This window comes from Lasioglossum baleicum, chromosome 11 (genome assembly GCF_051020765.1).
Source record: "Lasioglossum baleicum chromosome 11, iyLasBale1, whole genome shotgun sequence".
NCBI classification, from domain to species: Eukaryota; Metazoa; Arthropoda; class Insecta; order Hymenoptera; family Halictidae; genus Lasioglossum; species Lasioglossum baleicum.
The window spans coordinates 12,312,305-12,338,471 of NC_134939.1; the positions used below are offsets into that span (position 1 = coordinate 12,312,305).

At 39.8% G+C, this 26,167-nt stretch overlaps 1 protein-coding gene across 4 annotated transcripts in view; it reads right to left on the minus strand.

The window, feature by feature from the left end:
* Nrx-1 (neurexin 1) overlaps positions 1–26,167 on the minus strand; it is a 381,802-nt gene that overhangs the window by 178,412 nt on the left and 177,223 nt on the right. For all 4 annotated transcript variants that reach the window (XM_076433098.1, XM_076433096.1, XM_076433095.1 and 1 more), the window contains 2 exons: positions 25,842–26,002; positions 4,974–5,000 (listed from right to left, as the gene is read on the minus strand). In XM_076433098.1, the coding sequence (XP_076289213.1) occupies positions 4,974–5,000; positions 25,842–26,002 (188 nt within the window). The remainder of the gene's footprint in view (positions 1–4,973; positions 5,001–25,841; positions 26,003–26,167) is intronic.

Below are 26,167 nucleotides of genomic sequence, written 5' to 3' on the forward strand. Positions count from 1 at the left end.
AATTTCTCGTCGCCTCGATCAATTACGAGCTTACGGGTTTCCTCCGATAAAATTCGCATAAATTCCGCGACGCGGTTCGACGACGCTTTTCCTTTTCCCGTGGGCCGAGAGATGTTTCCCCTTTTTTTCCCCGTGATTTCGCCGGTTTCCAGACGGCCGGTAATTTACGATCTCGTTAAAACCGGAGGAAATCATTTATTTTTCTCGCGACATGATCTACGAAGGTTTTCACGGAGCTGCGCTAGCGACGAAGAGCCGTCGGGAAAGAGGGATCTCGGATCATCCAGCCCGTAGAAAGACGAGTCGCGCGAGTAGATCATTTTCGTCAGGCGAGTGTTGTTATTGCGTATAATGAGTGCCGAATGACCGTTCTCCCCGAATAAACTAACGGACGCGACGCGACGTGGACGCGATGGCTAGATCGTTAAAACCGTGAAATCCGGTTACGCCATTAATTCTCCGCGCGGCGCACCGTTCCCGCGGCGTATTAATGAATCGGAAGAATTAAACGAGATGAAAATACATATGCAGTAGTCGGCGTACAAACTGCGAGCGCGAATCGTCCCGATCGGACCCGGATATTTACGGACCCGAGATTTTCAATGGTGTCGCGAACTTTGCTGATCGAACGTGATTAAATTTGTAACGACTGTATTCTAATTTGTCCGAATACGACGGCCATTTCGATCGGATTCGCCGATCGCGTCGTTAAACACCGGGATACGGGCATGAACGACGAGTTGAAGCTAATTCGCACTTATTTCGATCATTTCGCTGTTCTCTGGTCCGTATTTTCAAGCTAAAATGAACGTTATCACTGTGGCTTTGTTATTAATGCTTTGAATCTAGTGTTTTCAGTCATGTAGTGTTTAATTCATTTAAGTTACAAATGGTAGCGATCAATTATTGTGTCGTGGCATAAATTCGTTCGGCTATTTTCAGTATCTTTTTTAGGATCAATCGATCACATCAAATCATCGACTACAATTAGTAGCCTGTGGATTTTCCACATACAGGAGCTACATAGACATTGATTTCGTTTCTTATCAATTTTAATGAGCTATTTTTATATTCTTTAAATCAGATTTTATTGTTTTGAGTTTACTGTTATTCATTTCCGACAGAAATGCATACAATTCGCAAAAACACGAGCTTCAGAAACAAGTTAGAATACAATAAGGGCGATCAGGTTTTATTTGCGAAGAAATGCTACAACAAATGAATCTTCAGCGAACAATCATTGTCACACGGAGTTCAGGTTTCGACGGACGATTTCGTGGAGAAATGTCCCAATCACGGGATTCGAGGGTTTCTTTCGAAATTCTGGGCCACGAAGACGCAAAGAGATTCTCTTAGAACGCGAACGGGGAGAAAGAGAAATGGAGGGAAGAAATAGCACTTGTGGCTTCCCCAATGAAGAAAAACCAATTTCAAAGGGGATCTTAACGGTATTTCGGAAGAACGCGGGATTCCACGAGAGCGCCAGTTCAAACTCCGGCGAAAAATTAATAATGAAATACTATAGGAACGGTCAGGGTCGAGAGTTCCGAGGCAACTCCTCGACTGGTTTAATAAATGATGACCGTTTTTGGTGGGATTCTGCAATTCTGCCGTGTGCTTGTTTCCTAATATCGTTTCCGAACAATCCGCACAGTGCTTTTCCTATTCTATTTCAGACAAGAATTTTACCCCTGTTGTGCAGATATATTATCGTTCCTGTATTAATGTTCACGTCCAATTTTAAAAGCTGTCTTTTTTAGACTGATTGTCCAAGTTACAAAAATTCAAGTTCAGATTTTACCGAGAATGTTGTATTTGGATCTAAACGTGGAAGGAGGTCATTAAAACATTATTTAGGTTCGTGTGGAGGGACTTTCGTCCCGAAAATGTATCGACCCATCGCATTGCATCGCATCGCATCGCCAGCAGATATTGTTCGGCCATTTTCCGAATTTTCCTCGCAGTTCGAGGCTCGATCGAGGCGAATATCGACGAGGGAACGCGGAAACGGTATTCAAACCGATTTGCAGGAAAATATGAGACTGCGGAAACAAGGACGCCGTCGCCTATCTCCCGAATATTACGGAACGTATTCCTCTGATCGTGATTTCTATCGGGCTTTTGTCATTCCGTGGCTCAGAGGATCTCGGGAATACAAGAAGGAAGACCGAACTTTTTCGTGCCTCGAAGAAATGGCGGCCATTTTTAACAGGATTCTCCTCGTCCATCTCCTTATGTCCGCGAGCTGCGACCTCTTATCCTTCAACTGCCCTGCCTTCGGGACACTCGGTTAGGAAAACTCGAGACACTTCCACCGACTGTTCTACTACCTTTTCTTCGTTAACTCGCGATTGCTTCCGATGCTGAACTCACCTTTGATAACGATTATTTCGCGCTCGAGTCTGTCTTTTCCGGGTCAACTGCGTTCGATAAGGTTCACAGTTAGATAGTTCTCGTTGTCGAAAAAACTAGGCGAACAGGTGGAAAATCTGATACCGTGGCGTGCATGGGAGTGAATGTTAACTTTGTCTCTTATCTGATAGCAGAAGCCCTATGCAGGACGAAATCTCTCGGGGTATCTTTTCTCTTTGTTATTTTTCTTATCTCAATCTTTTCAATTTGTGGAACATCGAGGTAAGACTATTTAGAAATAAAATAAACCATGGCTGCAACTTTAGAATAATCGTTGATTAAGAACATTAGAACCTTTTTTAATTTTAAATCTCTTCATTCTTTATCGAGATGCTCATATGAAGCCATTTAGGGACGATTACGCTTTGAAATGATGTTATTAATGCTTTTCTGAATGAAGATATGACACACGGTCACCCAAAATTGAACGATCGCTGCATACGTAATAAAGCAAACTACAGTGACCCATCAAAATTTTGAATGTATTGACAATTCCGATTGCGTTTACTATTAATATTTGATTATTCCGACGTATACATATTTGTCCATAACTCATCACATATTAATTTCGAGTAATTTCAATAAAAATATAATAATTCGTACAACATACCAACGAAAATAACAAACTCCTTAAATCGAAACAATTCATTTCAATAAATGAAATTGGATGTTGTACAAATTTCTAAAAATTGTCAAATCGCAGGAATCGCATAAAAGTTGTTTTCTAAAAAAATGAAAGGAGTTCCTAGAAATGGTACGCGTTTACAAAAATTAAAAATCGAAACAATCATTTCAATAAATAAAATGGAATGTCGTACAAATTTCTAAAAATTGTCAAATCACAGGAATCGGATGAAAATAATTTTCCAAAAAAATGAAAGCAGTTCCTAGAAATGCCACGATTACAAAAATTAAAAATTGAAGTGTTGTGTATGTGATAAAGTAGACATTTTAGTATATCAGCGACGTAAAAGATACTTTTATTTCGGGATACAGGTCCCATTTCTAAGCGTGCATTTAACAGTACGGTACGAGTGGGACTCGCATCTGTTTTATGTGCGTCAGAAATAATGGAAACCTTGTATTTGTCGCGTGAAAAAAAATGGCGCAATTTTTTAAATCTATTTTCACCTCGACGCGCCGCGCGACGCTACGCTGCGCGAAACAGCGTTCCTATCGACGTTTCCGGAAAATATGTCAAACCGATATTCCAAACTGCACGGGCTCGATGCTTTTAACACGCGATTAATTCGTAAATTTGTGCCAAGACACTGGGGAGGTCCCATCGATCAGGTTAATTAAAAATGTTTATGTAAGACACGGTGACATTCGATTTTTAAACACGCTGCTTTGAAAATATTACTCGTCGATGATACTGTACCACTGACATATAATGCTACATCGATCTTGATGGTACACTGTGGACATTTGTGCAAAATAAAAATTTTCTATGCCAATTACTAAACACACAACATAATTAAACATGTGTTTCTTCTTTTAATCTGTCCAAATTAATAGTTTTAAATTCTGAAGTATTTTGAGTGCTTCTAGATTTTTTGAACAATATATATATATATAGGTAATTAAAGTGTACCGAATGTTTGTTGAAATTCAGATTATATGAAAGCCTACTTGATTAAATTCTTAGACTGTGTTCATGTGTGTGGTATTAATGTTATTCGGTTTCCAGTAAAAATGTGCAGCAATCGAATAAAAAGCAAACGAACAAACATTCACGAAATGTCTGAGTGCATTTTAAATGTGAAAGCGTTTGCTTTAAGAACCGCCAGAACGCTTAACCCTTGGCTTTATCGATTTCCTGTCAACGATTGCATCTAGAAGTTCATTCAATATTTCTCTTTCACCCTACCTACTCGCTCTTCACTGAACGAACTCTGACTTCTTTTGAGAATTAAAAATAACTATGCAGCTACAATACTGTGGAACGCCTCATGGCATCGGAGCAGAGCTAAGAAAGAATTAATGAATTTAATGGAACTATCCGAGGAGATTCGAAATTATATTTTCGAAATAGAATTCCTTCTTAAACCACTACGTGAGCATTAAGATAAATATAGGCATAACACAGATATAACTTTTCTTTTTCTTTTGTTAAATCGTTGAAAACAGGAAATCGTTGAAAACAGGAAATCGTTGAGACAACGGGTTATATAAATAGCAATGACGAACTGTTTTAACTAAGAAAATTGTAATTGGCGTGTTTTCAATCGTCAATAATCGTATTTCCGTAACTACGAACAATGTTTGCGCCGATGTTCCCTAGTCAATTATTAGCTCCAATTATTAGTCCGTAAATAAATACATCGGAAAACGGTGCCTTGATCGACGTTCACAATCGTTGTCTCTTTGTAAACGGATGTTTCTCGTATCTAACTGAATATTTGTATTGTGTGTTCGGGAACGTACATCCTGCACGCGACGCGCAAAAAGAACAGGAGGAGAGAACGAACGGAGAGAGAGAGAGAGAGAAAGCATTGTTTGCTCCGCTCGAAAGTAGATGATTCGATATCCAATATATCTGTAGACAAGTAGCTACTCACCTTGCAGAAGGTGGTGATGGGAGAGAGCTGGAACAGAAAGCAGAAAGTACCGATCAGTCGCTGGAATCCGGCTAGAGGGGGAGCACACGGATAAATAATTGATGTGGAACTTCGGAAGAATCGAATGTACACTGCTGATCAAAAGGTCAGGTATACACACTCACGATTTATTGATTACTCGCCCGAACGAGAGGATACGTCCGACCTGGCCGCCTTTTTCATTTTCAATACCTTACAAATATAGAACGTGGAATCCTGAAATGTTCATGGACAAATACTCTCTTGCCACGAAATATTGCTTCCTTGCGCACGCGAAGGAATCATAATTTCAAGCTTTAACTCTTATTTGTTCGAAAGAGATTCTGGTTTAAAAGAATCGAGGACGTTGCTCTCTTTGTGTGTGCTTCTAAAAATTCTCTATATTTATTTACCATGATACTCATCGTTGTCTTCATGGTTTTCCTGTGTATGATCTCCTACGATGTTCTTTTCTTTTTATTGTAGAGTTGTAAATTCCAGTAAGGGGTTATTCTGTAATCTGTATTACAAACATAATATTACAATGATAACCTTATGCTCATGTGTAGTTAATGTAATAAGTAGGGATGGGATCAAGTTTAATATGTACTCACGAATCCGAGTCAATTTCAATATCCAAGTTTCATTTCATGGGTTTCGATTACTACTTAAAAGCAATAATGTTTCAATGATTATATTTGAATAGTATTCATTTTATACAAACTGATATCGAACCTCGGTATGAGTACTTACAAGTTTCGAAAAGATATTTCTAAGTACTTCGATGTTGGAAGGAATCGAATTTTTCACAAGTAGCACTCGAATCTTGGAAATCAGGACTGCATAGTAGGTTTTAATATCTCCGATAGATTATGAAATTATAGTTATACATGTTGAATTAAATTATGCATTAGAGGACAACAGAATTGATTATAAAGGTAAAAGAAATAATGATTAGAAAAATCAGAGAATTTCCGGTAGGATATTTATAAAATTTTCGAATCTGTTCGACCAAGATTCGAACATACTTGCAAGTATTATTTCCGTTTACCAAAGTGCTTGTAAAAAGTTGAAAACTGTCTGGCATAGGTTCGAGTATACTTAGGAGTACTATTCCTGTTTTTCGAAGTACTTACACAGAGAGTTCGAATTCAATCAATCAAAGTTCGAACCTGTTTGCGAGGTATCACATATCAGTTGGAGGCACTTAATTTGTGATGGGCGTGATAGTCCTACAATGTTTAATTGACTCTCCATGTCTTCGTATCTATTGCACACGCTACTCCAACTTCGGTATTATTATACTAACAATTAATCCATTCGCGCGTCTACATCCTAGAAATGTCATAAATAAACAGATCTTGGGATCAGATTAATTTCCAGATGGAACACATTCAATTTTCGACCGGTTAACTCGAACACCGACATTCCCAGCCTACACATTCAGTCTCACCGACGCAACGAGCTGGTAACTCGGTGGTTTGGTTTGATACGAGACAAGAGGTGGTAGCGAATTGAAATTCGAAAGCCGTTTCCACGCGGGAGCATCGACGTCGACGCGGAAGAAGCATTCGAAGCAGATCTCTCGCGCGCGCGGCTAGCTCGAGCGGTACGACTCCAAAAAAGTTTCAACCGCGATTATCATAAGAACTTTCGCGACAGTAAAACGGGTTACCTCTCGGCTCAGGCCCGACCTGACCCGACCCAACCCGGTAAAACCGTCGAGTATTTTACGTATTCCCCGACGCGACGTTTCGAGGGTCGAACTTCTGTGTACAGCGGCGGAATTAGATATCCCGAGAACCCAACTCTTGCCACTGTCTTCCGACGCGGCTTTTACATTTCGCCTCTCGTTCTTCTCGTTAACGACCTTACTTTTTTAAATTCCCTACCGTGCCACCGGCAGCTCGCCATTAACATCCTGCACGGCAGATTTCGTTAAATACTCTGCAATTTTTATTTAGCGTCGCCGGTTACTGTTGCTTGGGATAAACGATCGCGATGCTGCAGTCACCATTCTTGGGAACGGATTTCGAGAAAGAATTTCATTTGTGATTTAACAGCAATTTTTATTATTACCACGCTTATATTAGCTTGTCGAGTTGTCGTTGTCGTTGTTGTATGCGTCAAATATTCTAATCGAATTTTAAATCACTTCCCGATGAGCTAGAGACTTGAACCTTTAAACATAGCTCAGAACTGGATGACAATGCAATATTAAAAAATTTTTTTTAAAAACTGTGCGTCTAGGAGAAAACAAAATTTTAATATTAACCGTCACACCTCGCCGCGCGACGATCGGTAGTACGTCAACACGTTCAGCGATCCCCACTCCGCGCGCCAGCGCTCCCTACTCCACCACGTGTTCCCACTCCGACTCATCCCTACTCTACTGACCCACTTCGCACCGAAGGAGCTCAGTGTGGTGTTCCTTTTATTCAGTTCCATTTCCAACAATTTCGGACTTCATCAAGAGACGTCGTCTCTCGGAGTCATCCCCTCATTCTTTCTCGCGTATTTCCACATATCTCGCGATTCTATATATATCTTACTATTTCATACCAGTATTACTATATCTTGCGTTCCATTTAAAAAAGACTAAAAGGTAGAAAATAAAAAAATATATAAAAAAAACTTTTTGAAAACCACGCGTATATTGAAATGCACTAAAAAGGAGAAAATCATTTTTTTAGGCAATAGTGACTATAAATAAAAGCGTGGAGCGCCCACGGAGATTACGTCAATATAGTTCAGCGCTCCACGCTTTTATTTATAGTCACTAATGTCTAAAAAAATTATTTTCTCCTCTTTGGTGCATTTCAATATAAGCGTGGTTTTTATAAAGTTTTCTTTTATATATATTTTTTTTTATATGAATCAGATTTAAATTGTATTAAATCATGTTTTATTCAATTCTGAACTAGCAACAAGGAGGTTCGGTGGAGGTTTCAAACTTCAAATCCTGCTTATTGTTACATTCATCGTTACACGATATATTTCTAGTAAATATCCCGAATTCTTCAAAAATTTAGAAATTTAGCTGTTGAATATTTTCTATACAATTGACGTCACCGCACGATTTCCGTTAATTCCATGATGGGAATCGAAGCGTGGCCAGAATTTGATTTCGCGGGATAGGAAACAGCAATCGAATTTGTTGAAAAATAAAGTTCCCTATGGTTCACCTTCGAATATTTCGTTGAAAAACAGTTTGTCGAAAATGAAATTTCTCTGCGCGCTCAGAGTGGATTGACGAGTTCTGAAAGACAAAAGTGGAAAATTTCTACATGGTCCCGGGAAGAACGGGTTTGAATAAAAAAAAACAAAAAAAAAAACGCAGAAGTCTGTCGAAGACACTTGACCGGAATTTTTATTTTATTTGCGCCCTAGACATCTGCGTTTGCTATAAAAGCATGAAGACCCTCGATTCGATGATCGTACACTTGACCCAGTGACATCCATCCCCTGACAATTCTAATATTCTTCTTCTGGCGATAACTCGCCCGGCAGCGGTGCCGTGGGCGTGACAGATATAAACTGTCAAAGCATAATTGAACTTTCATTCGGAATCACGAAGTGGCCGGACCTTGACCTCGGACAGATTCCATTCGTTAAATTAAAGTTCGACTCGGGGGGCGAAAGCCTTTCGCCCTGGCTTAATGCCGTCTTATTTGTCACGATCGGCGGAGTAGGTTTTCTGCTGAGGCTAATTTATTTCGCCGAGGACCGTCGCCGTTGGAAATTGAGGTCGTCCGAGAGCAATTTCTCAGGATCAATACGCGCCTTACATTTGATACTGTCCTTTTCTATCGGCCCTGTCAAAAACGAGCGCGTCAGGTCGCCCGATAAATTATTCGTCCCCTCAATGGCCTTCCCAAAATATTTTTACATTTTCCTCGGGAAGATACGGCCGAGAGGAAACTGAACACATGTTTTTTCTCTCGAAAATCCTACTTGCAGTAAAAAAGTTGAGAAATTTTGTTTTCTGAATGAAACCATAGCGGATGTCAAGATTGAAGCTTTCTCTTTACAACGAACCCTTAAAACTTGATGTACCATTTTTCCAAGCTATTTTACGGGAGAGAAACGATGATTAAGTACGACCGTGTGACGTATACACGGGATATCTTCCATTCAACGATTAATGGATCGACCAGAAAAAATCGTAGTTCAATTTTTAAAATGTCGCTTCATAATGAATATACATTCGGTGTGGAACTTTATTCGCTATTGGCTAGGATGGGAAGAAGGAACGGGCGGAGGCGGGAAATTCAAACGTCGAACAATCTCCAGGAGCGCATCCAGTGGAACTTGACTTATCCTAACGTGACGTTAATACCCGACGGTGTAACTTGGCAACCCCATTGTTCACGTCTGATCGGTTATCCGCTTCGCTAGCCACCGATTAAATTCGCTGATGAACTGGTGACGATAAAGTTCGGTCAAGTTCATTACGCCCCGGGGAGGATTTTCATTAGAATCTGGGAATCCGGCAGGATTTCAGGAATTCTTCCGTCTAATATACATTCTTATTAGACGGGTCGCGTTGGCGAAATTTGGCAATTTTTTCCGAGGCGTATACGACCTGGAAAATTTGCAAAGTATGTATACTTCCTTCCAACCTCGCAAGTTTTGGCAATTTACCGAGTTCCCTGAGCGTAAGCAACGATATTAGGATGACTATAATATGAAAGCAGGGTTAGTCGAAATTTAAAGCAGGTATTTATTCGGTCGTTGCACTAAGATTATTATTGTAGAAATTGTAATGCAATAAACAGATGCGATCGTCATTTTTCCGAGCGTAAATAATGAGATTAGAATAGTTGTAAAGCTGGCATTTGTTAGCCCAATGTGCTACAATTCTTAATGTAGAAACAAAATGTCGAAATTAAAATGGTTTTAACGTGAAATCGAAAACAGCCGTGCATTACCTCACCGCACTAATTGTGAGATTATAATTGCATTAAACTATAACGCAATGAACGCGCGATTATCATTTTCGGCGGTTTATTAGTGTTAATCCTGGTTAGTAAATTGCAGCTCGACGGCTACAAATTTGTACGAAAGATGATATCAACAGGAATTAAGCGCAGCATCATTACGAGCGGTAATTTAATATTTTTAACAAAGCATGGTATCATCATCGCAGCCGGAATTTACATAACCGCCTGTGGATGCTAATAAATACTTTTAAGGATAAGATGTGAAAGGCAATTCCAAATTTTTCAAACTCATCCGTTTCTTTCATGTCGTCTTCAAAAGACTCTTGAAAAATAAACACAGAGAATGTGGGCTCCGTTACGAACTTGTATCTTGGGATTAGCGAGCAGGAATTTTTTTTAATGAACGCACGCTAATTACAACTGGAGAGAATAGAAGGGCCGAGGTAATATACCAAGGTAGTTTGATATTAAATACCTTCGTTAGAGGGATCAAGACAATATCAAATTAATTCGGTTTAAACAACATTTTATAGTCCAAATAATATCACGGCACCGGCTCGCAATAAAAAATGGCCGGTCGGTCTGACGTTGATACGAGACGCTTGCGAAATTAAATTCCTGAGATGTATAAATATGTAGCATCAAAAATTGTGTGTTGGAATTTTTTGGTATATTCTCCAGAACACATACAACTCCTATAAAAGCAATTTTATGTCTTCATTTTAAATGTGTGATGAAGACGATTACCACCGCTCTTGCAATTTTTAAAGAGTAGCTTCTTAAAAAATGCATATGGGACACACGATGGTTAAACCTATGGAAGAGACCGGATTAACGAACGTTTCTTTCATCCTCCCGTAGGTTTAACCCTTTAACTAAGGGTACATATTCATAGTACCGTTCGTCCTCCATCACAATTACTATCAGTCTCGCTAAATTGTTCCCCCCGTTGCTTTGAATTGCAAATTCGGGGAAATGTTGACGTTAAACTCATCCTGAGAATAATAGGGTAGAAAATAAAATGTCTCGTAAGAAAGAAGCGTAAATGGGAGCGCTTAGAACAAAGTGAAGCAACTAAATGCGAACGAGTTACATTATACTCAGCAGCTGTGTATCCGCTCCAAATTTCTGTCGCGAATTTTCAACCTACAATAATCGCAAAAAATTCGACAAAATTGTGGAACGAGCGACTCGTTCCCATAAAAGTCAAGGAGTCGGATCAACGGAGGATGTTTCGAGTGGTTTATTCAGTTCGATTAGCATCAACCAAGCTTTGTCCTCGTCTGCCCTCTGTTTTTTACTTTGTGCACGTTCTTTGGCCGCTTTCGCCTTCTTTACGATCGCGACGGGAAAGCGCGACGACCGGAAGCAGCCGCTTAGAGCCACACGCCGGAACACATAGACCGGAGAAAGATATTTCGGGAACGTACATATCCGTCGGGCAAGCTCGGCCAACTATAAATCAGCGAGCACGAGGCAGCTTGAACTTATGCATCGATAGCAGCCCCTTTCCTACCAGCCGGCCTCCTCGTCACACGCCGGCGACACGCTGGAAACTCGGGAATTCCTTCAATTCCGTATCGAATCGTGCCATCTCCGCACGGTTTCCACGGGAAAATCTATTTTCGACCGAACGGCGCGCGGCGCGGCGAAACGAAACACTATCGCACGCTTACGTAATTCTGCGGTTAGGCGTCTCGTGCGCCGAGTTTCCCCATCGCCAGCCGTAATTACCTATTTGTCTGAAATACGTACAGCAGACTCTCGAGAAATCGACAATTTTTAAACTGTCATAATTTTGCTTAAGAAAAAGGTAGACAATAGCGCTGTAATCAATTTAAAATAATTTTAAAGTTTTCTAAGCATCTACTTTCGCAGGCTATTAGTAATTTCATTCTAGATTTGAAGATTGAATCTTCCCCTTTATAGTGACTGTTTAAAACTTCATTTACGATTCTTTTTTTTTTTGCTGTTTTATAGAGCAAACGCGAGAAACAAGTTTCGTCCTGCAAGACTATCACGGTGTAATACAACTGTCATTCAAAGCTCATTAAAGCGACTAGAAAAAATCGTTGATCAAGTTTTAAGCATTCTTCAAAAGCAGGAGCTTCAATATCTAAATCCGTGGTAGTTTCAGTCAACGACAACTAGACTGCGGATCTTTATGCATTTATAGGAAAATTGAGAAGATGAAATTGAAAATTGTTGAAGAATTTTAAACATTGCAGATGTCAATATATAATTTCATCTCTATTAAATTCATTAAGGGAAGAACTAACACTTAATAGACAATTTTTATTTTGTTGAACTGTGAATTGTATAGGGTGGTTCCATTTAAAAAATGAAGGTGATATCTCTAAAAAGGATCACATAAAAACGAAAATTTTGTTGGTATCGTATGAGCCCCATTTTACCATTCAACTTTGTTCTGAAGACATTTAATGTATCTTTAGAAATAACAAAGATATTTGAGAAGATAACTAGAAGACTAATTTATGTTCCTTTATAATAACAACAGAATTGTTTTCAGAAATTTCTCAAGAAATTTGCTCGACAATCATATTCGCGATTTCGATCGACCATTTTTTGTCAGGAGTGGTAGATCGCCATCGGTCCGAGACAAACAGAAGAAAATCGGTCATCGGTATACATACATATATATATATATATATAGTATAACGTGTGCATAATTAACAAGCATCGAGCCGGCGCGGTGAGGCGCGCGAGTCGCAGATTAGATAATCGCGATTACCGTGTCCCTTTGTGTTGGCCGTGACAGTTGCGCGCGGGACAGGTATCGATCGCAGGTGGCCCGTTTGCATGCGAAACGTCATCAAGAATCCGCGACTGCCGGTTGTAACGAACGTTACCGCGAAGTGCCACGCCATTAACTAGAATCGTGCGTGTTGATGGAATGTCAGGAACCGGGGGGTCTTTCGCGAAAATGCGCAGTCAGTTCCTGGCCCCGAAGCTGTTCGCTCCGCGCCTAAGAATGTTCCGTCAGTTACACCTTACAGCTTTAATTGGTTGCGAAATCGGCTATCTAAACAGGCTATCGCGTTTCCCGTTATTGCCGCTAACTATTGACACAGAATTCTTTTGACAAACAACAGTGATCTATGGCAATTAAACGACACGAATAACTGCTGCATTGCAAATGAAGACTAATATGTCCGCGAGAAGTATCATTAAAGATGTATTTAAAAAAATTAATAATCGAAGCTCTGCGAATAATCCCAACCACCGTAAATTATATAGTTACGGCAAAGATCCGCGAGCGTTAACACTAAACGGTCAAAATGACCGGTTCCAGATTTTTTATTTTACGATTATTGATATAGCAAAAATAATTTCATAAGAGGTAGACTCCTTTTTCCAGGATTGCAAGGGTGCGGGATTCGCCTTCTCATTTCTCGATAATACAAACACGGGGTTTTCTCCGTAGTCAAAAACGCCAGGTAAAAGATCGATCGAGGGCATTATCTCCCTCGAAAGTTCTATTTTTTCGTTAACGAGGCGTAATTTGCATTATTCGCAAGCATACAACTGCGCATGCAGCTATTTTCATAGCTACGTGCTTCCGAATAATGCAAATTACGCCTTGTAACCGAAAAGATAGGAATTTTGAGGGAGATAGCGCTCTAGATCGATCTTTTATCTAGCGTTTTTGATTACTGACGAACCCCGTGTTTGTATTATCGAGAAATGAGAAAGCGAATCCCGCACCCTTGCAATCCTGGAAACCAGAGTTGGGCAAAAAACGCCTAATAATTAAAAATGACTAATAGTCTGATTGTGATCGTTAGCCAAAACTCAAAAAAAGTTAGTTAAAACTTTTTGATTAGTTAGTCATGACTACATGGCACTAATTAGTCACAGCTCTAACAATAAGTAATCGTTAGTTATTGCTTATTAGTTATGATTAATCATTAGTTAGTTTAAACGATCAGTCATCAGACACTATTGTGCGATTAACATACATTAATATGTATACTTAAACAATATCGGAATTTGCAGTGACCAAACGCGTCATAATCTGTATTTTATATGTTTATAAACTAATAGGATATTTTTTGTTATTATTATGTCTTATTTTACCTTATAACCATTTTTAGTCATTAGTCATAGTGAAATTCTGATTGCGTATTTTGTCATTAGTTACACCATTATAGACAGTATTCAATATTCATCCTTAATTAAAATTTAGTCATTATTCGTTAGTCACGCTCAAGTATTTACTTAGTCATTAATTATTAGTCACTTTCGTAGTGTTTATGAAGTTATTAGTCAATAATCATAATTGTGACTAGCGTGTGCCCAACTCTGCTGGAAACGAGTCTACCGCCATAAGAAATGATTGTATAGATATCTTTAGTGGAGCACATATTATAATAGGAGCCGCACAAAGTCTAAATAAAATCAATCTTGTCAGTTTTATAAGAGAACATGTACCAGTTTGTACTTTTAAGGCCCGGTAGATTGAGTTAGTGTTAAATCACCACTATTTTCACAAAACGTCAAGCATGAAATTTTCCTCTGTCTTTAGAGTGTTGCGAGCTAAATCCGACAAAGGGAAGAGGATGGAGTGCAAATTCGTCCTCTGCAGTGTCTATCAGAAGCACATGGTCTCGTTCCGCCTGCGACTGACACACGTGCGCGTCATCCCGCGTAAACATTTACGACGGGACGCCTAATCCTGATCTTCCATCGCCGTTTTCATCGTTAACGAGCAAAGCACAGTCTAGAAATCCCGCCTGAGGATGGTGGGGGTGTCTAGACACCCAATCTCTTTTCCCTCTCTGTCGACGCGATTTACATTAACGCGTCGTGTTCATCCCCGAAGCGGAAACCGGAGCCACCCGCGGGGCAAAACGCGCATACACACATACACGTGCACATCCACGCGATCCAGGGACAAGATTCGAGGATATTTTCTTGGCTTGAATACAGCCACGGTCTATGGAGGTCCCAAGATGTCGCCCTGGGTGGCGAATCTTTAGTGAGGAACCCTCATTATAGGGAAGAAAGCACTCCTCTTATCGATAGGGGGTTAAGAAATTGCCATAGTTTCGAGGGGTCGTATTTGCAGTTAACTGTCTGAAAAAAGTGCGATTTTTAGGATTTTCTTCTCTTTTTAAACGAGTATCTTCGTTAACTTTAAAGATGCTGTTACTTGAGATATCGTTGCAGAAAACTTGCTACAAGTGACCCAATATATGTAAGAGAGTACTTTCGAACAATATACTCGTTTAATAATACAGAGTCTACTCATTTAAATAAAAAACAATTCCTGAAGATCACGTTCTATCCAGATTGTTAATTCGACATCCCCCGAGAAATTTGTTGGGCATTCTTTAAGAATCTGCAGGTAATAAATTTCTAGAACTCGTAGAACATATTATGTACTTTTAAAGTACGTACTCGTCTCACAACGAAGTCTATTAATTTTTCCAGGGATAATTTCTGAAGACCACGTTCTTTTCAGATTGTTAGCCAGGGATGATCCCCTGGAGAATTGAGGTAGTTTTAGTGGCGGTGTTAAACGAACTTGCCAAGAAACCGGTGGAAAGAGAACGACCAAATGGAAGTTGCGTTTGTCTTCGGCAGAATATGGAAATTGTTCGGTGAGTATCTTGCCCCTAGAAATCGTTCGGCTATGAGCAAGATGTTTGGACGGATTTAATGGCGTCTGCGGAAGGATTAATAGCAGCAGGGGTGGAGCTTCGCCGGGGCTTAAGGAAGTCTTCGTTTTGGTCGGACTGCCGGCGATCGTAAAATGGTAATTCGATTAATAACCTGGTAATTACCGTGCTCTGATTCCGTTGGATTTTCACTCTGTTGATGTGTCAGGTCAGTCCATAAGTATTCTTAGCCCGTATTCTTAGGACACGCCAATGCATATTTAGAGCAAACTTTGTTCTACGTACATGTATGTCGTCTGACTACAATCTTTTCATCACTCTTTTCATACTCTTTAACTTGCGATTACTTTAAATAAGCACAATATTTTCTATTGGCGATGATTATTAGATTGCAAAATAAAAATCTTCTGCATTTTTGTAGAAAATAAGCAACACTGTATTTCTTTGCTTAATAGTTTTAATAGATGGAGAATAATGCGAAAATATTCGTGAATTCTTCTAATGTCTTCATCCTCTTTTCACTGAAACAGCACAAAATCCGCAGTCTATCGATTACGTTCCGAAGTAATAAATGTTTGAAACGTTCAATATCGAACAAATTGTGGGTGACAAATATTAATCTCGTTTCTCCTCTGGTTGTATCATAATTCTATATTTTATTCGTTTACATTGGATATCGTTCAATATTGTTTATTACAGTGTGAGCACGATAATATTCGCAAAGTATATTACCTATACCCGATGAATGACAAAATTATTCGATTGACAGTTCATCGAACGGTTGGTTTCGTATCGGAAACTCTAATCGAAATGCAAATATTGTTCGCTCGTATTATAAATAATAAGAATTCAGTGTAGCAAGGTTTCCATTTCACAATTGAGCATTTCAATGAAAAATCGTTGTTGTAAATGGTTTTAACAATTCGATCATCCACTGTAGTTTACATCAATACTACTGTAATACATGTACACCGTAACGTGTCAATGTCGCACGAAGCTGTCATATCGAACGTCTCAGTTCTATCGACTTGAAATTTCGACTGTATATTCAGCAGACATTTGTCATGACTGATTGTCGTGACTGACTGTATCTCGTAGAACATTCCACCCACAATTCGTTCAGATGCCTCGATGAGGAGCATAGACAACGAGGGAAAAGATAGGCCACTGGTTAAACCATTAACAAGTATGTGGGAATCTTACACACGTTTATAAAATTTTAAAAGAACCTCCAACAGCTTGTGAATCTTGCAATGTTCTATTATTCAACCTTTCAAACACATCGATCAACCTTCAACTTACCTAGTAGTCTAAGAGAATGCCTTAATTCGGAAAAAACGTTGTCAATGTTCTTAAGTTCTTAAAAGCTACTGATTTATGTAACAAAATCTAACCTTGCTACCACACATGTCAACCGATAAATAGGAAAATTAAGCCTTTTTCACACTATACTATACATATGCAGTTACTCGAATTAATATTCGGACGCTCTAAAAAAGACGATAACTTTTTTAATATTGTACTGTACGATTCGAACAGAAATTTTTTCAAAAATAGCAATTCATCGGAATTGTAGAAAAGATACTAAAAGTTGCATTTTACAACTTTTTTATGCGGGCCTATATTGAAAATTTAAAAAGTACGTTTTGTAGGTCTGTGTGAATTATATGCATTGTGAAAGTTTCATCGAAATCGGTTGATGCGGGAAAAAACGACAGGCATTGAAAGATGTAAGAATTCTTAGATATAGGCCGAAAATCGTGAAAATCTGCAATTTTTAGCATCTTCAATAAATTTTCAGAATATGTTTAATTTGACACAGATCTACAAATCGTGCTTTTTAAATTTTCAATATAAGCCCACGTAAAAATATTGTAAACTGCAACTTTTAGTATTTTTTCTACAATTCCGATTAGTCGCAATTTTTGAAAAAATTTCTTCTCACACCCTGTAGTAAACTAATTGCTCTAGCTTCCCAAAAACGTTCAAATCGTACAGTACAATATTAAAAGAGTTATCGTCTTTTTTAGAGCGTCCGAATATTATTTCCAGTAACTGTATACGTAGTACACTGCCATAAATTGTATCAGCCCTTTGACGCGACCTTAATAAATAAATACATAAAAAAAGTCTGTGGTAATCGGTATTTTGTAGAATCGGAGCGATTTCGAGGAATTGTTTCAGTAGTAGAACCAAGTACGACAGAACAACGCATCGGTTAATTGCGATTCGCTTGGGAACGCGTCTTTCTCTTGTTGGCCGGTCTTTGAGTCTCTCTCTCGCTCGGTTCGCTTGATCCGTCGAAAGAATTCTAGACGTAGCTCGTCGTAGCCGTCAGGCAGACGATTAAATGAGAACTCGAGTGGGTATTTCCTAGTCGCTCGCCTTTTCAGCTGCTTCCGCGTCCTTTCCAGCCAGCCGAGACACGTTTCAAGCCCGATGAATGGCCGGGGAAAAAACGATTAAAGGAGGCGAGTATGGGCGGCGAACGATTAAAAGGCGAAACGCAGTATCGTCTGGTAAAAGCCTCGTTTGGGATATTGGAAGTAACCCCCGGCAACGGATGCTTTCAACGGAAAGCAACCGTCGAAACGAGGTCCAAGAACCGCCGCCTTGTGCCGCGAAGGGGCTAAGAAGAAAATTATTTGCCGATTTACTTGGCCTCCTCGACTAATGCCATTCCACATCAATCAATAATCATTTTTACTCAGGAAGGGATTCATTTCCAATCAAACCTCGGTAAGTACTGTAGATTCTTAGGCGAATATTAATCTTTACGAAATGATTTCTACGGTTAGGAGCATAACTGATCACACACAGTTTATATCAGAATAACTTTTTTATGAATAGACCAAACGACTTCAATTTCTCTGTAAGGCTAGAAGAATTAGTTTAGTAAATGACGTCTAAAAAGTATGTTGAAAAAATGCATTTGGCCAGAATTGTGAAAAGCAATAGAAAAAATTGGTTTCTACGACTTTTTTTTAGTCAGCTTGCATAAACTATATACGCTCCGAAAATTTCATTTAAATTGGTTAATTGGTTTACGAGTTATAAACGATCGAAAGTGGTAAAAATTTCACCTTTTCAAGATTTTCGGCCTTTGTAGCACTTTTGATCGTTTATAACTCGTAAACCAATTAACCAATTTCAATGAAATTTTCGGAGCGAATACAGTTTATACAAGCTGACCGAACACATGTTTTAAATTTTCGTTATTGGCCCAGCTAAAGAAGTCGTAAAAATCAGTTTTTACTATTGTTTCTCACAATTCCGACCAAATGAATTTTTTCAACATATTTTTTAGACGTCATTTACTAAACTAATTCTTCTAGTCTTCATTCATAAAAAAGTCATTCTGATTAAAGCGTGTGCGATATATTTCTATACATGCATTTAAGGGTTTAATTGATCTTTGAATAACACGAACAGCTTTACGATCTTTATTCAATTTTTTAGTGATGAAATTTGTAAAATACTTCATGTACATATTTCATTGACGTTCGTCTGAAAGCTTCCCTAATTTTATCATATTGTTTATCGTAGAAAATGATCAAATACTTTGTAAAGGATTAGGATAGAATAAATTAAATATACAATATCGTGGGATGATGGAGGGCAAAAGAAGGAGGTCGGAGTCTATTCGTTACTGTTAGCGACAGATGCTCCCGCCGATAATAAACTGACTCTAGAGACAGGATACTCGCTGTCAGCCGAGACAATCATAGTGTCAAACACTGTTCTACCGGGTTTGAAAAACATTCCGTTTCTGTTAGCGGTGATCGTCGGGCGTCTACGCGTCGCGTTACTTCCAATATAAACGGTTGACGTCACGGTGGTTGGTTCATCAATCATGAAGGATCGACTGCGCGCTGCAAAAGACGTCGGATCGATTATTGACATACTCGAGCGAGAGGTATGCACGTCTCTTTGATCGAAAGCTTGACTCCCAATCGACGAGAACGCGGAGTATTCCACTATTTCATCGGCCGCGTATTCCTACCACAGGAAATAAGGTATTCGACGGGACAGGGGTGAATAGTTACGATGAAAAATGTAGGTACGCGCACCACATACGAATATAGAACCTACGTAGTCGACTTTGACCGTTTCCCTTTTCGGAGGAATTACCGTGTACTAATGGCCGACCAACTCATTGTCGTGGGAATCGAATGAAAGAGAATTACTCCGACCAGTGGAATTAATTTCACGGTGATCGGTCTTCGTTTTTCGCATTTAGGTGGTGCTACAATTAATTCCGAAGTTATAGACTATTCACCCATAATTCACCGAAACAGCGACCAATTTTTCTCCTCGAGAAGTTGATACCTTTTCAAGAATCTGTCCGAATATAAACGTTCTGCATATTTAAAATGTAATAGGGGTTCCTCGGAGAGATGATTTATGGTGAAAGTAAAAATAGCAGCGTCCCGTAAGGGTTAAAGCAAAGCCGAAGTTCGCGATACACAGTTTTCGCAGGCTTCTAATGGAAAAGACGACGGCGGACGTCGACGAGCAGGGAAGTGGTGAACTAGTTATCAAGGAAGGAACCGGTGAACTTGCGTACATTCGCAGGCTGACCGGTTAGATTGAAACTGTCAAACTTTCGCCGATAAGTTTCAAATTTCTTAACATGACTCGCAAGCACGCTGGCCTGTCCGACAGGTATTCTGCGGTGTGGCGAGAGCCGATTTTTCAAAGTAGACGCTCGCGTTGACACTTCTCACGCTAAGTGCAGCCTGTGTCGAAATTCATTGCGAGACCCGACAGCTGAGTAGCCTTTTCAGTAAGGCTGATTCGCGTGTCTTGGAATTCCGGCAGAAAATTTTCTGTTGCGCAAAGTTCCACGATTTGGAACACAATATCGTTACCTAGAGCACCGGGAAATTCGATGGAAGTCCCGTTAGTTCTTTCGCGAATGAAAGGTGAAAAATCGGTCGATTAATTTCGGTCCGAATAGCGCGGGCGAAGTCGATTCACGAAATGGATTACGTTACGCAGTTGTGGATGGGGGTGGATCCGGCATCCTTAAATCGTGACTGTACACTGTGGCACCGGCTGCATTCTCCACGCTATCACCGGTAACAGATAACTGCAGAGAAATGCATGGTATCACTTCTTGCGAGATAAACTGCGGCGAACGCGACAATATTAATCGGCGATCTCATAAAACCGAAGTGTGGCTCGGACGAAACCCACTTTCAAAGCAGGTTGGCCCTTCGAAAGACAACCGGCACCAACAATCGCGGAGAAAATGCAACGAAAAGACTGTAGTCACTGAAGCTTCGAACGAGATTCCCGAAAAATAATGAGATGCTGTTTACGAGACAAACGACGGCAGGTGCAATCTTTTGCGCTAAACATTAGGAGGATACTTAGCGGTGAATCGATCGCGCGATTACGGCGCAGCTCGGCGCGGCGTACCGGGCAGGACGATCGAGCATCGTGCGCTCGGGGAAATTAACCGAAGTGCCGTTACTGCGCACATTAGCCGGTCTGCATGGCACTGGCGACCTAATTCATGCGCGGGATACCTCCTTGCACATCCGCAGCCCTTAAATCGTTAGCGTGCACCACGCCGCGATGCATTCCCCGCGCGGCTATCTACGATACAAGATAACGGATAGTCGGCCAGAAATAGATAGCCGCCCCGGTGCCTCTTCTAAAGCCGCGTCCGCACCGCCTTGGCTTTCGACGTGCGGCTTTCGAGCTGCTGCGAGGACGCGTGCCTTGCGGCTTTTCCAGAACTGCAGCTTCCCAGCAGATTCCGCACAACTGCTCTCTACTCACCAATATCACTGGATCGAGCGGAACGTGTGGCCGAGGAACTCCGTTTTATAGCGATTTCAATTGTAGAGTCGCTTTTCAAGCGTTTATTTTCTAATTGTTCGAATAGTACAAATAACTTTCAGGTTTTCTGGTAAAATTTTTGGAATAAGGACACTCACGAGTAGACTGCGGATGTTAATTCATTTAATTGGCTGAGTGAAATATAAAACAATAACAGATTAGAAAAATTTAAGAATGTTGCAACGTTGTTTTTAATGCAACAAAATCATTGAGGGATGAAATCAATTTTTATATTACTCCTGCTGCCCACAATCAATGCAGAACATTCTTATTTTGCATAAAGATCCGCAGTCTAGTTATGAGATTTTCATTTTTTCAACCGCTATGAACAAAATTGGATGCTTTCGTAAAAGAACGAACAGTGAATCCCGCATTTCGTGGGAAATTATTAAGTGATCGTTAAATTAAGCGAACAGGTAGTCTGCGTCGATCGTGCGACCGTGGCATATCGCAGTGACGCACGCGATACAGTCTGTAAAATACGCGCTTATATTGCGGTGTTCGATACTGTACGCGCGAGAGCCCATTTCACTCTATACACCCAGAATCCATTAGTCCAAGCAAATCTCCAGGCTTTTTATATCCCGTGATCAACAAGTCGTTCTCATTTAACATCCCCATCAGACAAAACCACAGAATTTGCATCCCCATCCGCTGAGCCGGCCACATTTAATAATCAACACCCCCCAATATCCCAGCCGTCGCTATTCCAACCATCATCAATCCTGTCCGAGGGGCACATGAATCATATCTGTAATCCAGCTGTAAAAAGAGTTGTTGATTATTTCGGTAGCGTTTTGCGACACCTCGCTCCGGCAAGCCCAAGCCTCGAGGCTTGTCACCTTACTTGTGTCCGGAACTGTCAATGTTTGGTTTCTCTTGTTACTAGAGACATTAAATCATTGTTGAACCAAATCTTCTTGGAACGAGAATCGTTTATCTAACCAGCTTGTTTCCCAAAACATGTCCCATAAAATAATATATTAGTTCTTTCCCCATCTTTTCCAAATTCAAGATTTTATTACATTCTACGTACATAAAATGTAATAAAATCTTGTCTGGTGACTCTCAACCTTCTGCTAATTCTCCTTGCGTCTGACTCGGATTTTCGTTGAGCAATTCCTCTAACTGACCGTCATCAAACTTTCTCGGTGCACCTGAACGATCGTCGTCTTCCAAATTAAAATTTCCGTCTTCCAATCTTTGGTATTCTATTTGAATCTTTGGGTTCTATAAGATACAACGTTCTCTCCCAATGCCGCACAAACCATTTCAATAGCTTCAACAGCTGATTTCCTAAACTGGAATGCAAAGAGTGAGCAGTTGAAATTGTTGCATAGGACTGGAAACTCCTAGAGCGCTCATCACGACTCGTCTTAAAACTAGAAGAACCCTCTTTCAGACGACACCAAAATCCGGAAGTAATTCCAATTCATTCAGAAGTTATGATCGTAGAAAAAAGGGGAAGGACCTTATCTGCACACCTAATATAACTCGTGTAATTTCGATTATATTGTCTTGAAAAAAATCGCACATGTATTTCGAATATCAACGAATACGTTTAGTTCTGAAAACAATTCGAAAGTTCAAAAGAGTACCCCTTGATTCAAGAATCGCGAGTCTCGTTCTACGAGAGCGGGAGTCGTTTAATGAAAGAGTACGCCGAACGCAAATAGCTCAGACGAGCTGAGAAAAATCTCCTCGGCTTCTTTCACGGTTCCACGTGTAGAGGTGCATGCCCGTAGCCAATTGGAATTCTTGGTGAACGCGGCGCGACACGTACAAAGGCGCCCGATCGGAATTTAAACAGCAGAAATTACGAGTCTGCAGGGGGACGTATCGCGAAAACAATCGACTAGCGATCGCGAGGGATCGCTATCGATCCGATCGCCCATGGATCGTGAACGCGTAGCCGGAGTTAAATCGATAAACTCTGTATATGGTGTTGGTGTACCGGGCTCCCTCTACCGGTTGACGGGAACGCGTAAATAATTGCATTACCTATCCTACGGCGCGTAATACGCGATGAATGCCGCTGTATACCCAGGACACACTAACGATATTGCCCTCACGTCCGTTCGCCGATCTATTTGCCTCGGGACAGGGGACGCCGGACAACGGAACCGACCCAACTATCCCGTGTGTTACCGATTTTAACCGAGTTAATGCGGAGAGGGATTAGCCATTTTAAACGTTCATCCGGAAAAAATTTGATTTCTTGCACACCCCACACACTCGGGATGAACGACACACTGTTTGCGAGAGCTTTATGCGATCCTGAACGGTGCGCGGTGGTGGGAAATGTGGTGCTAAATAAGAATTTATGTACAGTGAGCCACACGAAGGTATTCGAACGCCCTTTAAAACAGAATAACTCTTTTATAATTGTACCAAACGAGCCGATTTTTTAGAATCAACTAGAAGCATTGGTTTATGAAATGATATGAAAAAAGATTCTCCAATAATTACAATTTACATGGTTACATGCAAAAATGATGTAGGCATTTTTTAAAACTTTTTTATTTGGACCCTTAATGAAAATTTAAAAAACAGTGGGTGTACAAAGTATTCGTACACCTTTTAAAAACTATTAACTTTTTTATAATTGTACCAAACGACTTGATTTTTTATAATCGATTAGAAGTATTGGTTTACGATCATGTTATGTAAATTTTGCATATGATTATATGCAGAAAAGTTACATGCAAAAATGATGAAGGCATTTTTTAAAACTTTTTCATTTGGGCCCCATTAATGAAAATTTAAAATATATGTTCTGTAGATCTGTGTTAGTTACACTCATGCTGAAAATTTCATCGAAATCGGTTGACACGGGAGAAAACGACACGCATCGAAAGATGTACGATTCTGTGGATTTAATAAAACTACGATTTTCACCATTTTTAACCGCTTCTAACTCGTGTGTATGTTAATCGATTTCGATGAAATTTTCAACGTGTGTATAACTATATAGATCTACAGAAAATATATTTTAAATTTTCATTAATGGCCCAAATAAAAAAAGTTTTAAAAAATGACTTATTTTTCATATAACCTTGTAAATTATAATTTTTGGAAAACATTTTTGCATATCATTTCGTAAACCGATGCTTCTAATTGATTATAAAAAATCTTATTCTGTTTTAAAGGGCGTTCAAATACTTTTGTGGCTCACTGTAGGCTTTGGAATGTCTGAAATTGAAATTTTCGGATTTTTTGGGTAGTGGAACTGCAGATTCTGTCTACTTATGGGAAAATCGAGTGCATGAAATATGAAGTATATTGAAACTTCCTTGATTAATATTCCCCCGAAATTATTATAATTGTTAGAAGAAGAAATCAATATCTGGAACACCAAGTTTTTGTATTTGCTTTAGTAATGAGTCAACACTTCGCCCAGATTGTTAATACTTAGGACTGTCAGTGGCTCGTATTAAGTTAAAAGGATTCCACGTTCAATCTAAAACGAATAATCGTGGACAGACGTGTAACTACTCCCTGTGATTGCGTTCGATAATCGAATACCTGGGCCGACATAGATGAAGTTCCGGTTTAGATATGATCGTATTTTACAATAAAATTTAACGAGCCCGCTCGTTGTGCCGATAAGTATTGACTATTGACGTGTTTTCGATTACCCAGTGGACACAAAACTACGAGTAAGACGTGAAACAGATATTGGAAAATCTATTTCGTTTTACAATAGATTGTACAACTGGAACCGGACATATTCGCTCGCGTTTTCGCTGCTGTGTAGCAACGGGAACAAGTTTCTCGAATTCTTTGATCTTCGAGGATAGAGACAATCGACACCACGCCATTTTTGTCATTTATCATCCATGCGGGATATTCCACTGTTAACTTTTCTCATTTATTTCATTGAGAGGAGTCACCTTCTCACAAAATCTGTTCTTTATCGAAAGAACAACCATAGTACCAATAAAGTTCGATGGTCAAGACACATTTAATTTCATATTGTCTGTACACATTAATCCAATAAACTTTGTATCCACACCATATCGTGTCAATTGTATAATCTGAACATATGGACGCAGTGTTTCTTTAAAACAAAAATATACTTTTCGATTGAAACAAAAAGAGTTTGAGAGTTGTCATAACATTTCAGGATTAAAATATGCGCGAACAACAATCTCCATTGAGAATCCTCTTCATCTCGAACTCGTTTATCCCCGATGATGAATGTTCGAAGCTAATTATAATTTCAATCGATTCGAATGACCGATAGAAACGTTCACAAGAAATCCAGGAATGTTTTCACGGATGAAAGTAATTCGGGACGAATAATATTTCTCTATTGGTGGGATAATGTTCCCCGCGAATGAGGATTGGGAATGCGCGCGGGTTAATTACTCTGGATGAATCACCAGTGAAACGAAATAAATGAATCTCGTTACCTCTTGGACCTGCCTCTGCACGACGATCTTGTGCCACTGATTATCGTCGAATCGGAGCCGGGGTGGTTTTATGTGGAGATCTAATCTACCTTTAGTCAACGTCATGCTCACTGCGACTCCACCGTCTTTCAGGGATATGATCAGATAATCATCTTCCTTTCCTGAAACAAAAAAAACGGATCCTCCGTAAATACTTGCCATTTCGAAATTACTCCCGTGTCATATAAATAGAGTCGAACAAGAGCCACGTCTCTTTGCATAATTACGCTGTGTTTAAGTTACCGAGTACCGTGCGATAAACACCGAACTAATTGAAATTTAGAAAC